This window comes from Acanthopagrus latus, chromosome 11 (genome assembly GCF_904848185.1).
Source record: "Acanthopagrus latus isolate v.2019 chromosome 11, fAcaLat1.1, whole genome shotgun sequence".
In the NCBI taxonomy this organism is placed as follows: Eukaryota; Metazoa; Chordata; class Actinopteri; order Spariformes; family Sparidae; genus Acanthopagrus; species Acanthopagrus latus.
Window position 1 is genome coordinate 14,148,365 of NC_051049.1, and position 12,768 is coordinate 14,161,132.

General features: G+C 39.8%; 2 protein-coding genes across 9 annotated transcripts in view; both read right to left on the reverse strand.

The window, feature by feature from the left end:
* The window catches only part of si:dkey-21p1.3 (collagen alpha-1(I) chain), a 39,429-nt gene that overhangs the window by 10,241 nt on the left and 16,420 nt on the right, over positions 1 to 12,768 (reverse strand). For 5 of the 7 annotated variants that reach the window (XM_037113572.1, XM_037113574.1, XM_037113573.1 and 2 more), the window contains 11 exons: positions 12,412 to 12,465; positions 12,266 to 12,319; positions 12,135 to 12,188; positions 12,033 to 12,050; positions 11,568 to 11,630; positions 11,222 to 11,395; positions 10,970 to 11,102; positions 10,760 to 10,866; positions 10,458 to 10,538; positions 10,145 to 10,354; positions 9,372 to 9,919 (listed from right to left, as the gene is read on the reverse strand). In XM_037113572.1, the coding sequence (XP_036969467.1) occupies positions 9,767 to 9,919; positions 10,145 to 10,354; positions 10,458 to 10,538; positions 10,760 to 10,866; positions 10,970 to 11,102; positions 11,222 to 11,395; positions 11,568 to 11,630; positions 12,033 to 12,050; positions 12,135 to 12,188; positions 12,266 to 12,319; positions 12,412 to 12,465 (1,101 nt within the window). In that variant the 3' untranslated portion in view covers positions 9,372 to 9,766. Of the gene's footprint in view, positions 1 to 9,371; positions 9,920 to 10,144; positions 10,355 to 10,457; positions 10,539 to 10,759; positions 10,867 to 10,969; positions 11,103 to 11,217; positions 11,396 to 11,567; positions 11,631 to 12,032; positions 12,051 to 12,134; positions 12,189 to 12,265; positions 12,320 to 12,411; positions 12,466 to 12,768 lie in introns of those variants that run through there. The other 2 variants (XR_005077577.1, XR_005077578.1) reach the window with 2 other exon arrangements.
* Positions 596 to 7,972, reverse strand: soat1 (sterol O-acyltransferase 1). 2 transcript variants are annotated; one of them, XM_037113580.1, is made up of 16 exons: positions 7,816 to 7,972; positions 7,221 to 7,360; positions 6,240 to 6,298; positions 5,736 to 5,884; positions 5,594 to 5,653; positions 5,316 to 5,423; positions 4,907 to 5,192; positions 4,202 to 4,280; positions 3,997 to 4,081; positions 3,865 to 3,910; positions 3,643 to 3,772; positions 3,423 to 3,520; positions 3,242 to 3,340; positions 2,926 to 3,061; positions 2,613 to 2,758; positions 596 to 2,529 (listed from the first exon to the last, which is right to left on the reverse strand). In XM_037113580.1, exons 2-16 carry the CDS (start codon positions 7,357 to 7,359, stop codon positions 2,452 to 2,454), a joined length of 1,698 nt encoding a protein of 565 aa, XP_036969475.1. In that variant the 5' UTR covers position 7,360; positions 7,816 to 7,972; the 3' UTR covers positions 596 to 2,451. The 2 variants fall into 2 exon arrangements, with proteins under 2 accessions (XP_036969475.1, XP_036969476.1); XM_037113581.1 differs by having other exon boundaries at positions 7,221 to 7,376; positions 7,816 to 7,924.

Here is a 12,768-nt window from a genome sequence, read left to right on the forward strand (position 1 = left end):
ATATCAAACAATGAGTGGATCAATGGGTTTGAAATCCTGTCTAAAACTTTAATTTAGATGATGTGTAATTACTTCAACGTACATATTATATATGTATATATGTATGTATATATGTACATAGGTGTAATCCATATGTATGGCAATATAACTTAAGTCTTTAGTAGAAAATGTAACTAAGAAAAACTACATTTCTAGTGATTTGCAAGTTGGATAAAGACTCCACTGGTTTTAATGTAAACGTGTTTAACCCTTCTTAAGTCCTTCCTTTGTACTTAATGCATGTATTCTATCTGATTATCTGCAAATCAACTCTGACAGACTACATTTCTCAAAATTAGTTAGGGATCTTGAGATATGGGTACAAAAATGCATGGGCCTGGATATGCAATCAAAGTCAAATGAAATGTGTTGCTATATTTCTGTATTCACAAAACCCCAAATAAACATTCAGATTAAAAAAAAAAAAAACACAACAAAAAACAATCAAATGAAACTCTAAAATATCCCAGTATCCCCACCTAATTCTGAGTAGTAGATTTCAGTACACATTTGAAGATTGCAACACAAATGAAAGAAATAAAAGGGATATACTTCATTTTCTTTTTATATAGCTCTGTTACTTTAATGTGTTGATAGTTAATGCATCAGACATTTGTCCACATCCAAAAATAGAACCACATATTGATTCATAAAACTGCCACTTCTGATAATAAACAATTAAAGGCAAGGGGGAAAAGAAAAATCACTATCATCACAAATACGACAGTAATTACATAGGAAACACTCTGCTCCCCAAAAATAAATATCTACATAGAGCATCTCTGCAGCTTGGCTCTTTTTCACAATCACAAATATTATCCTTATTAACAAAACCTCAATGGCATAAAGCACAGTTAAAGCTTCAGCCAAATGTTGAGTTTGCAAGAGTTAGTGGTAAGTACCACAGGCATTCCAATATTTCTGCTATTATATGTACATATTACAAAAATAAGATGCTGGTACTTGCTGTTTATCAGTAATATAAAATTTTGTTTGTGATTCTGGTGAAGCCCGTCTCACTCCTGACCACAATTCACAGCCAAACTGAGCAGAGGACCACAAGTAAAAGCTTTTAATACAGTGCCACCTTGTGGTCATACAGTTGTTGGAAGTGCAGCGTTATCCATTGCTGGTTTTCGATCCATACGGTGCATTTCATTATTTACAGTCTCCCTGCATTGGAATTTGTCGTAATTGTCAACAGTAATTGTGCAATAACCTTTTGATTTCCTCAAAACAATACAAATGTGTAAACACATTATTGTAGGACCACTGGAACTAAAAGCACAATGAGCATTTACATTCCTTCATCCATTAGATTGACATCAAAATTACTTTTCTCAATATTTACACTTGTACAATTTTAACAACAAAACACTGTCTCGTTTAATGTACTCGGTATCAGACAAAGCAAACTGTAGCCCTTAGTGCTAATCAAGTATCAACATTATTTCAGTATTATAACGTTCTTGCAGCCAGCTGCAGCAGTTACAGAAGAAGTTATTCTGAAGTGATTTCACCATCACATAACTCTCCACATTGGTCATGAACGGAATAAAACATCATTTAGGTTCACAGGTAATATTCTCTAAAATGTTGTATGCTCAAAAAGGTTCTATTTGAATCACCAGGAATACATTCAGCAGACAGAGAATGCATTCACTCCATACAGACAACATTCATGTTTGATGGAGTTCATGGCCATGGTTTGTGACAAGTGCCCATCATGCTTGTGGCTTGACAGCTGGAGAGACTTTGAGAAAAATTAGATATAAAGTGTACCACAATCAGACGTGCTATAAAGTAATTTCCCGGCTATATGAGTATGTCAAATGCCACCTTCATTTTCCTCTTAGAGAAGTTAACTACAGTTTTGAAGTTATAATACAGAGGCCACATTCCTCAGAGATTTATACAAAACACCAAAAGGTGGCAATCTTTACAAATAAATCTTATTGGCAGTTAATGTCATTTACAACACCATGAATCCTATTTATCATAGAGAAGTAACTGCAAACTTTGTTAAATATTAACTTTTACTGCATATGTGAATGGCTGTATTCAGCTGCCATGTCATGACGGCCACAATCCTATTGGCACATGGAGTGGTTTCACAGTTGATCAAGGCAAATTAAATGGGAATACATCTGAAAAATAAATAATAAATACAAATAAAAGAGTTCACATGTGATTTTATGTGAACTTCTGTAAATTTTTGTTTCTTGAAAACATAAAAAGGAAAAGTAAGGCATCACTTTACTGTTAGAATAATGAACAATTTGGCCGACGCAGTCGCAACTTTACTAAAATAAAATAAAATAAACACAAAAGACCTGAAGTTATGACAGTAACAGAGGACTGGTCAAATTTTAACTGATCAGTGATGGTCCTCAGCAGTAGTTCACACATGGATCACAGTCTGCCCGGGTCTGACATCAGGCCTCTGTGACAGCTCCAGGAGCGAGGCTTCAGTAACTCAAAGAATGAAGGCTGAAATGAAAAGAAATCAAAACATCACATGAAAAGGGGGCAACTTCACCAAAATGCATAAAGAAAAATGCTGCAGGTGTTACCTCCTCCAAAGGACAGTAGCGCTGGGCATACCACTCCTGGGAGTACAGACAGATAATGACCCCCTGACCCAGGAAAAGGGACGTCCACATGATAATGTTCCAGATGGGACCTTTCCTTTGGTCATGCAGAATGAAGTTGAACATCACTGGCAGAGGGAGGGAAATGAAGACGAGGGTAGAGGCATTAATACAGGGAGACAAAAATCAAATTGGTCTGTGTGAAAATAACAGAATTACAATATACAGGCTTAGCTGAATTTTCAAGCAAGTCTGGGTGACTTTAGTGTGAGGAGCACTGAGCTCTATTTCTTACTTCCAAAGCACATAAAGAGGCAGAAGAGTACAGGATAGAAGAAGCCGAAACAGACTGCAAGGATGTACTCGTGGACCACTGCAGACACTGTGAACACAAACAGCATGGCAGCTGCTCGGAAACGCTTCTCAGATATCTGGAGTGACACCAGCAGAGAGAACAGACAAGTCAAAACAACAGTGGTGAAAAGGTTTAATCTCCTCTATGTATTTTCACTTGAGATAGATGAGTTTAATGGCTTGTCACACTGATGCTATAATTTCTTACATCATTACAAAGTAGATTAAAGAAAATTCTAAATAGCAGAACCACTCACCCACAGGAAGTCCCGGTACACGTAGTAGTACAGCCAGTCATGGACCACTACGTTCCAAGTGCGATAGTAATTGGCAAAAGAGGTTGAATTCCACCAATCCTGTGATGTGTAATCGAAGTTAATTAAGTCAAGTGTGAAGCAAAACACAGAACCTTAATCTAAATGTCTAAGGCACAAGTACCTTGTAAAACATCCTGTCAGCAAAGCGGAGCATCTCGGCAAAAGCATTAAGCCAACAGTGGAGGAAGGCAAAGAATGCCAAGAAGAGAACCAAAACTCCTGCAAATGAGAAAATGTTGTAATAAAATGTGACTGATGTACTACTAGTATATACCTTAAGACATTATGACCAAGGGATGTATGAAGGGTAATACAAGGGTAATATAAGTGGCTGATCTCACCTGGCAAGATGGAGTTAAAGACACAGAGGACCATGGCCCTCGGGTCAAACAGCTGCAGACTGGTGCTGTGGAACTGAGGGATGCACAGCCGCACGAACACATAATAGGCATAAAACAGACTGCCTAGTACCTGTGGGATGGGAATGGTTAAATTGTTAGGATATGGGCTTTTGTTTGAAATCTTAAGTAAACTCCTCGTGAAAATATAAAATATGTTTGCACCTGAAGAAACTTTGAGGCCACGTAGCCCCATCTGATCGCTGGGTTCCTGCATTGAGTAAGAAACAATGTTTTATCAAACACATAGAATGAATACGGAAAAAAAAAAACATAACAATCAGAGGGTCTGCTTACCTGGGGTACTTGTCTCTGTAGATGAGTGTGGGTGCAAACAGAAAGTAGAGATACTGAGAGACCTGAGGGAGCACAGGGCTGGGGCCTGTGTATGACAGGAGAGACTGCTTATCAACATAAAGAACATGAGGAATACAGTAGTGATGAGAAAGAAAGAATCATATGAATTGGTAAGTGAGATAAAAGAAAAAAAAAGGTTTCATACTGTTTTTTTCTTTTGCCCAGGCCAGGACTTTTGGTACGTTCTCCCTGACAAAGGAGTGGACTTTCATCATGAGACGCACCTGGAATCAGAGAAATAGTAAAAATGTTCACAGCAGCTATTACAACTTTTGACACACAGTAAGTTCAGGAAGGGAAGACTAGTTTATGAATCAGCGCATTTGAAAGTGCTTTACATAAGGCAGGAAGTATGGCATGATTTAACACATATTTTGAATGCAGGTAAACCAGCTAAAATTTCCGACTGACTCCTTTCCCATTGCCAGAACAGCAGTAGACCTTTTCTGATGTGTCATGTTTGACAACACACACGAGCAGAAAACAAAAAAAAGAGCAGATTGAACGTGAGAACGTTACAGTTGTTACCTTTTTTATATCTTTTACTTCAGTCAGTCTTTTAAACTCAGAGTTGACTGAACGATGTTCAAGCGCTGCTTGAACAGATACGGATGGAGAAGCATTTACACATCAGCATCCTGAACTTCGACGCATGCCATAGCATCACACTGGAAAAGGGGCGACAATTAGCGTGTCCACTCTGGGATCATGCCTCTATCACTACCATTCCGAGCAAGAGTTGATAAAACACCAAAGATTACTGCAGCGTCATTTCATTTCACAGTTAGAGGGGTTTAACTGTAGCAGTCGTCCACTGATCAAACTAAAAACAGCCACGCTGGTCACCTACCTGCTCCAGGATGATGATGAAGCGGGATGCAGGTGGCAAACCGTTGGTCACCACCACATATGTGGGCAGGAATCCTAGACCCAGAGCTTGGTAGAGCAGGAACACAGAGCCAAACAGCAAACTGCACAACCTTGGGTGACGAAAAGACCCGGACTGGGTTTGTGACCACTGGTGGAACAAGGTGTAGGGAACCAGCAACACAGAGAGGAACATGCAGATCCATGTGCACACCACCAGAGGGAGCTGTCCAAATGCATAGACCAGCAGGTCGAAGTCCAGCACCAGTCTGAGGCCAAGGAGAGAAAGATGAGAAACTTGAAAGATCTTAAAAATACTCTGAAAAGGCTGGACAAAACAAGCAATATGGTAATTTTTTTTAAGTTAAATGACTTAATCTCATTTACATTACCTGCCTTCATCAATGAAGTCTACCACCAGTGTACTGAGAATAAAGAGAATGAGCAGGGCAATAAACATGTGGTAGATCGTCCTGATGTGGTTCACCTCAAACAGCTCACTGCAAAGAAACAGATAGCAGGGGATTAGACTCTGTGCCGCAGCACTGAAGCCAGCAAACAGCCTTCAAGCAGCAGAAAGGAATGTACACTGTCATAAACAAATGTTTCAATGCGCTTCAGTGAACAGGTAGAAGTATTTACATTTCATGAGGTCACTGTGTGGACTTACTCTAGGAGGGACCTGCGACTGACAAAGTGCTTGCCCTGGCCATGGGGAGGCCGAAAATGCCTGCAGGAAAACAGAGTGACATCAGTGACCAGCAACAGATCTGTTATCGCTTTGATAGGCTGGAGAAGGTGACAGGCAGCACCTGAGTTTGCTCCTCTCCTTGTCTGACAATGGAGGGGAGAAGACGGCAGATACAGGTGCTGGCTCCAGGCTGGCAGACTCCTCAATAAGACTGTCCATGAAGTCATTAACCTGACTGTCAAACTGACGCATCAGGTCACCCTTCAGGAACTGAGCAAGACAAAAATCATCAGGAAGAGTTTATCATTAATAGTGTGCAAATACTTGAACAAATATTTTTTTCCATATGTGTCAATAACCATGATCCTTTTCTCTAATTTAAAAATATGCTCTAGGTGTGACAGACAGTAGACAGCTTTGCTAACATTATGCATCTGTTCAAATACAGATTACACATTTGACCATCTGTCATCCATTAGTCTGTAGGTATCTTTTGTAAACCCCTTTAAAGTCACTATTCTAACATTAGAAAACATATTAATGTGGTGAAACCCACATTTTGGAGTGTGTTTGAAGTTCTAACTTGCAGCTTGAGCCTTTGCTGCACTCAAACTGACTGACTGACCTCTGCTTTCCTTTTCAGCTGTAGCTTTTTGCTGATCACATGTTCCACTTCTATTTTACCTGAATGTGAAAAAAGAGAGAGCACAGAGCAAATAATAAAATACAAAATGTCAACATGACATAAAATCATTCAATAGCATTAACTAAAGATTAATAATTAACAACAGAGCAAAGCAAGTTGCTGGGTTACCTCTCGCAATAGATGTTCGACCTGGGCAACATTAACATCAATTCATGCCGTGTCAAATATATCAATAAATGAGCAACGGATAATCTGCTAATGGCTCTCTCTGCTTTTAATGTTGCTCAAGAATTAAAACTTGTTTGAAACAACACAAGTAGTCCAATAAAATACTTTTTTTCACACGATTTTAATTATTATTATACTACTTCGCTTACATCAGTCTTTAGATCTGATGAAGCGGATCCAAAAGGAGAAACACACCTATGACAGCATGTAGTACAGTCAAGTATCTGTGACAGCTTGTAGTAAAGGTTACAACAGGTCATTTGTCATGAGATGAACATGTTTGTTTAGTTACTGAGTTCAATTATTGCCACAGCAGCACTCCACCCATCTGGAAAGAGGATGTCAAAAGTATGTGCATCTTGTCGAAAGACAGGTCAGACTGTCACATTCACAGCCATCATTTCTCATAATCACTTCAATGATGACCCGTCTTAACTCTGTCACTATATGGGGAGGATAACGCCATGTAATTGATCACCAAGTACTATGACAATCGATTAATCGGCTTGAGTAATGTTTTAAGAAAAGCAGCCCAAAACGACAGCATGGTTGTATGTTTGACCACACAACTATACCACAGGTCACACCACATTGCTTAAGACGGACACATCATCCCATGACATGGCTTCAGTCACCACCACATCCAGGGAAATTCAACATTACACACTGACTGTTATACGGGGTCATCTCCCTTGGATCTGGTCACGAGGAGGTAGAGATTGTTCCTCTCACCGTTGCTGGTAATGTTGTTGTTTCCATTGCCTCGCAGGTTACAGTCCCCGTCCAGAGAGCTGTCCAAATCAGAGAAGGTGGGGCTCTGCGAAAAGGCTCGACAGCGAGCCCGGAGGAGACTGTCACCCCCACTCTCCATCCTGAACAAACAGGCAACTTACGTTTTTAAATAAATAAATAAACAATTCGGTGGCAGCTTCACACAAGTGCAGGTATCATGAGGACGGTGGAGAAAGCGAGCTCACGGTCAGTTAGCATCACGGATAAGAATGCTAAGGATTTTTATTGACTAATAAAGCAGTTGAGATTCAAATTAGTCTCACATGACACGCAGCGCACAGACAGCTAACGCTTCAGTTGGCTGGTATTAAGAGTTATCGATGAATCCACGAGCTAACTGCACAACTTTAAGCTAAATAGGTTCACCTACTCCTACAGTAAAGCTCTTGCCCGGGGGACACTCACGGCTGCTAGCACCCGGGTAACATCTAGTCAAATTAGCCAACTTGTTGACGTCTATCGTTAGCTACATGTTTACAGACACAGAAGGAAATACATAAATCAAATACTGCCTGCCGACTTCCTGGATACTCACTCGCTCTAACAGCCGGGAGCTGTCTTATCCAGAGACGTTTCCGTGTGAAATCTCAGATATGATCGCTGTGACCGCGGCAGTCTGAGCTCCTGCTCACCTTCCCCATTCTATTAACTGAGGAGATGAGGAGCACGGCAGCCGGCGCTGATTGGTCGAAAGTCTCTCCTCCTTTTGACGTCACCAGCGCTCACAGTGTTGACCATAGCTGTCATCAGACTATCACTAGATGTGTCTGGTCTCTCTTATTCAGTGCCATACAGTGAGAGAAAGCACGGGACATTTGTGATAAACAGGTACCTATGTCAAAAAAAGTGTCTTTTTTATATTAAGGAGAATTTACCTGCTAAAACTTGGATTGACAGATGGATGTTGATTGTATGATTTCTGTGGACTGGTGTCTTGTGTTAATAGCTAACAAATGTGTGAAAACAGAGGTGTTGCCAAATACACAATATGAAATAGAAGACAAGATGCACTTACTAACGCTCACTGTCTAATGTGTGTGGCTTGATATCCCAGCTGGGAAGAAGAGGATAGCGGATTTATTTTCTTTTATCATTCTATTGGTCTACATTACAGTGACAGATGCTTATTGATCAACGCAAACAAATAAATGCATTTAAGGACCTGAGTTTATGGATTAGCACTGTGCAGGCCCACTTTGATTTGCTACTTTAAACCAGATTTGGAACCAGGGACCCTGTTCAAGAGAGGACCCATCTTATCATGTCAGCTGATAGTACAGTACCTTACAAGACCATATTCCCATATTGCCCCAAAAGTTGTAATTGACTAAAATGACCACCACTTGGGGATTGCTGGTCCCCGCAGTTGTCGTATGAACTCATTTGAAATATACTTAAACTGGTGTACCCTCAAACCATAACGGGTCATAAAAAGAACGACTGGTCTCATGAGTTGAGTGTGACAAATACAATTAACAGCAAAGACAGAGGGATATATTTATGCAACTCATAAACAACTGCCTCGTCTATTCAAAAAAACTTCCCAACTGAAGACATACTAACCACTGATTTGCCTCCTGGCTGCTGTGCGTTACTGAAGGATCATGAGAGAATTTTATAAGGCAGGGCTGAGATTCGGTAACAGTTTCAGACTGATTCCAATGCCTGGCTGCAGACCTTTTCTGTCACAACAAAGCCACTCTGTGATAAGAAATGTTCAGAAATTGTCAGCAAGTTGTATGGGAACTCTCCTTCAACAGCTTATTAACTAGTCTGACTTCTTGACTTGGGAAGTGGTTACTTGGTCCAAAACTGGCAATCTGCAGTTCTGACATCAGGCCCATATCTGCAGCAGAGTAGAAAAGCTGCTATTCATTTTCTGTGTTTGACCAAACTCATCCTCTAAACACAAGCAAAACAAATGAATTAATCATTAAAAAAAAATAATAATAATAAAAAAAAAATATATATATATATATATCACTGTAAATTCTGAATAATGCCTGATCTCAACTTGCAAGTTCAGCAGTTACATTAACAAACATCTACAGCTTAATGTCCACAGAGGAAAGAACACAAATCTACACAATATCTTAAATTCCAAATTGTAACTGCTTTTAATTCCACATGTTCAATCTCATCATTTTATTTTGATAGTGCTGCACGTCATTCTCCTGTGAGGATACATCGAGTTGTCATATAAACACTTTAAGCTCAAAGTCAGTTTCATTTAAACACTGAATGCTACACAACATTTAATAACAATTTAGAAAATACTTGAGGCAGTTCAATAAATACACACCAAAATACAGTACTGAGCAACTTTGATCTAACAAAATTCTTCATGTAAAATATGTAACCATCAAACAGTATATTTATGTCTTTTTTTAATCAAAGATATTTACAGAATTTCGTCACACACACACACACACACACACACACACACACACACACACACACACATACAAAAACACACTCTTCATAGGTCACAAGAAGCAGAGGGGGCCCAAAACAGCAGTGATCTCAGGGACAAGGGGAGCTAATGATGTCTTTTCTACACCAAAATCTCTGAGAGGAAGTAACTCCATATCACCTCGATCGAGCTCTTTGCTCCCCTGAACCATCACAACCACCTCCACCTGCAAAATGATCAGACAGAAGAGGTGTGAAGACAGCATGTCTACTCTGTTTTTCATGGAGTTATCATTTGATCCTGTGACTGAAATAACTTTTTTCTATGTAATATCTCCTACTGAAGGTTTAAATCTCATTTGTCCCCATATGTGATACTCCTTGATTATTTTTATTACACTTTTAACACTTAATGAAAGCTGCTGAAAATGTCACAAATCTCTTAGTCTTACCTCACAGCCCTTCCTGGACACTGTGGTAAGGTGTGACATAATTTCTTTGCCAGAGTCTCCCAGGAAGTGAATAATCCTCTTGGCTGAATCATTTGCGTCAGCAGTACCGGCGTGGTTTTCTGAACAGCTGAGAGTCATGTTTTGGAAAGATGCGTGGCTGTGTAACCGCAGAAACCTCAGCTGGACAACATCCACATCAGCGTACTCAAACTATCAGAGACAGAAATCATTTTAAGTCTGAGGAAATGGCTCATTGATGTTAGATGTGCTTAATGTTTTCCTCAATCAATCCACAAATGTGTTAAAGTCTTACCTTGCTTCCACCATGTTGCTGACTGAACCACTGGATGGACATTTTCGATTTCATCTTGTCTGGTTCCCAAGATAACTTAATCTATAAAATACAATATCATTGATATTTTTAAAGGGACAATTCCCCCCAAAACCATGGGATTAACATAGAATATTGTTGTTACAGTTGTAAAACAAGAGATTAAATGTTTTCTTTGTCCTTGCAACAGTGCTTTATCCCATCACAAGAAAGTGAAACCATTCCTCACACAGCACTATGCCCGCTAATATTAACCCTTACACTGTAGGTAAAAATGAGTGTACCTGTGATTGTAAAGGTTCGATGCAAGTAGTTCCTCCTGCTGTGAAGTTACAGAACACCTTCACAGCATCATAGGGACAGCCTTGGTTGGGGTCCATGTAAAAGTAACCTGAAAAATAAAAAAATGCACAATCATTAACACTGGTTTGTTATTCAGCGTATTGCCACAGATTATTATCATGTCATGATTATGAGCCTAGTCACACTCCCACCATCATTCAGATGTGGGTGTATGAGTGCCAGCTCGTAGCAGGTGGTGGCAGGGTCATCTTTAGTTCCCTGAGGCCAGCTGAATTCCTTAGCCTCATCTGCTTGCGACAACCTCCTGGACACCAGCCTGGGCTGCTGCAGAGGAAACCATAATTCAGTCATTCAATCAGGCAACCAAAGATTAACTGAAAACTCAAAACACAATGAGAATGTTGTGTTGATAAAGTGCACATGAGAAGAAAGCTTGTACCAACTTTTTGTTGTCCTAATCTTTGCTTCAGGAGCCTGGGTGTTTGTATGGATCTTGGCACATTCTTCACTCTTGGTCTTGTATTGGGTCTTGCTTTAGGCCTCTGCTCATTTCTTTGATCTGGTTTTGATCCCCGTCTTTGTGTAGGCCTGCTCTTGCCTGGTGCACCAGGTTTTCCCTTTGAAGCAAATGGTTTTGCTTTAAGAGCATGGAACAAACCTCCTGGGTATCAAGCACTTTACGCTGACATGAAGCCTCAAATGCATCCTAGAACTTTACAGTATGTTACATTAAGTTTGTTAATCAGGTCAAACCTTGTTTACTAGTATTGTGTGAGCAATATATCTTACTGGAGGTCCACGCTTGCCCTTGACTCCCTTTTGCCCTCTCCTGCCTTCAACACCTTTCATCCCCTGTAAAGTCAAACTGTTCATTAGTTTCTCTGTACAATGAAGTTCTTCCTTTTCCTTATTTTCCAAAAATAGAAGAATAAAACAAACAATAAACATATTAAGATAAGAAGATATACAGGAGATGCACAGTCTACAATATTCAAATATGCAGTAGCAGAGGCAGTAAAGGCAGACAAGCTAATCATACAGCCAAGTCATGAAAAGTGGCTACATCAGTTGTCTCTTAATAAATAAACCTGAAAAATATAACTGTGATTTCAGGATGCTGACTTAAAAAAACAAACAGTTAAAACGGATTAAAAAAGGACTCAATCTGTGACCGGATCACGTCTAGAGAGATCCACAAACCTCCAAAGCAATAAGCAAAAATCAACAAAATCAAAGTAATAAACAGTCTCTCACCTTCTTTCCAAGCCCGCCCTATAATAAAGACAGAACAGAAATAACTTTAGTAAAGTGTTCCAGTAAAATACTAAAATATTGCAGAATATCAGAGCAACATACAGGAAGTCCAAGTAAGCCTTTCTGCCCACGCGGACCATGACGACCAGTATCTCCCTGTGAAGATGAGTCATTTGATTAATAACTTGCTACCTGTTAAAAACAATATGAAAAGAAAGTAAAATACAACTTACTTGCTTTCCTTTATGACCTCTTTGACCTTTCAGGCCCTGCAAACCAGGGTTGCCCTAAGATAAAAAGGCAGATGTTTGGTGAATCAAAATTATGCATTTTTTTGGCATTTTTAAGTGATCTCATATTTCAAACACTTTCAATCAACCTTAAGCCCCGGTGGCCCAATTGGTCCCAGTATTCCGGTGTCACCAGGGAGACCCTGTGGATGAAGAAAACATGGGCGTCAATGGATGGAACAACATTCGCATGATTCTCAGACAATCTGATTGCACATGATTTTCTGATTTCTGCACATTTGGCAGGGCCTATTGAGAAACCCTGAAGCAGACTACTATCTAAAGAGTAAATATTAGTCAAAATGATCCCTTATAGTCCATCCAACTGACCGTTTTAACATCAGCAGTATGTTGGATAGAATGTAGACAGTACAGAGACGTGACAGGACAAAGCATTGATCAAAGCAACATGAAAAGCTGCAACGCAGCAGAAGCGCTCCTTAAAA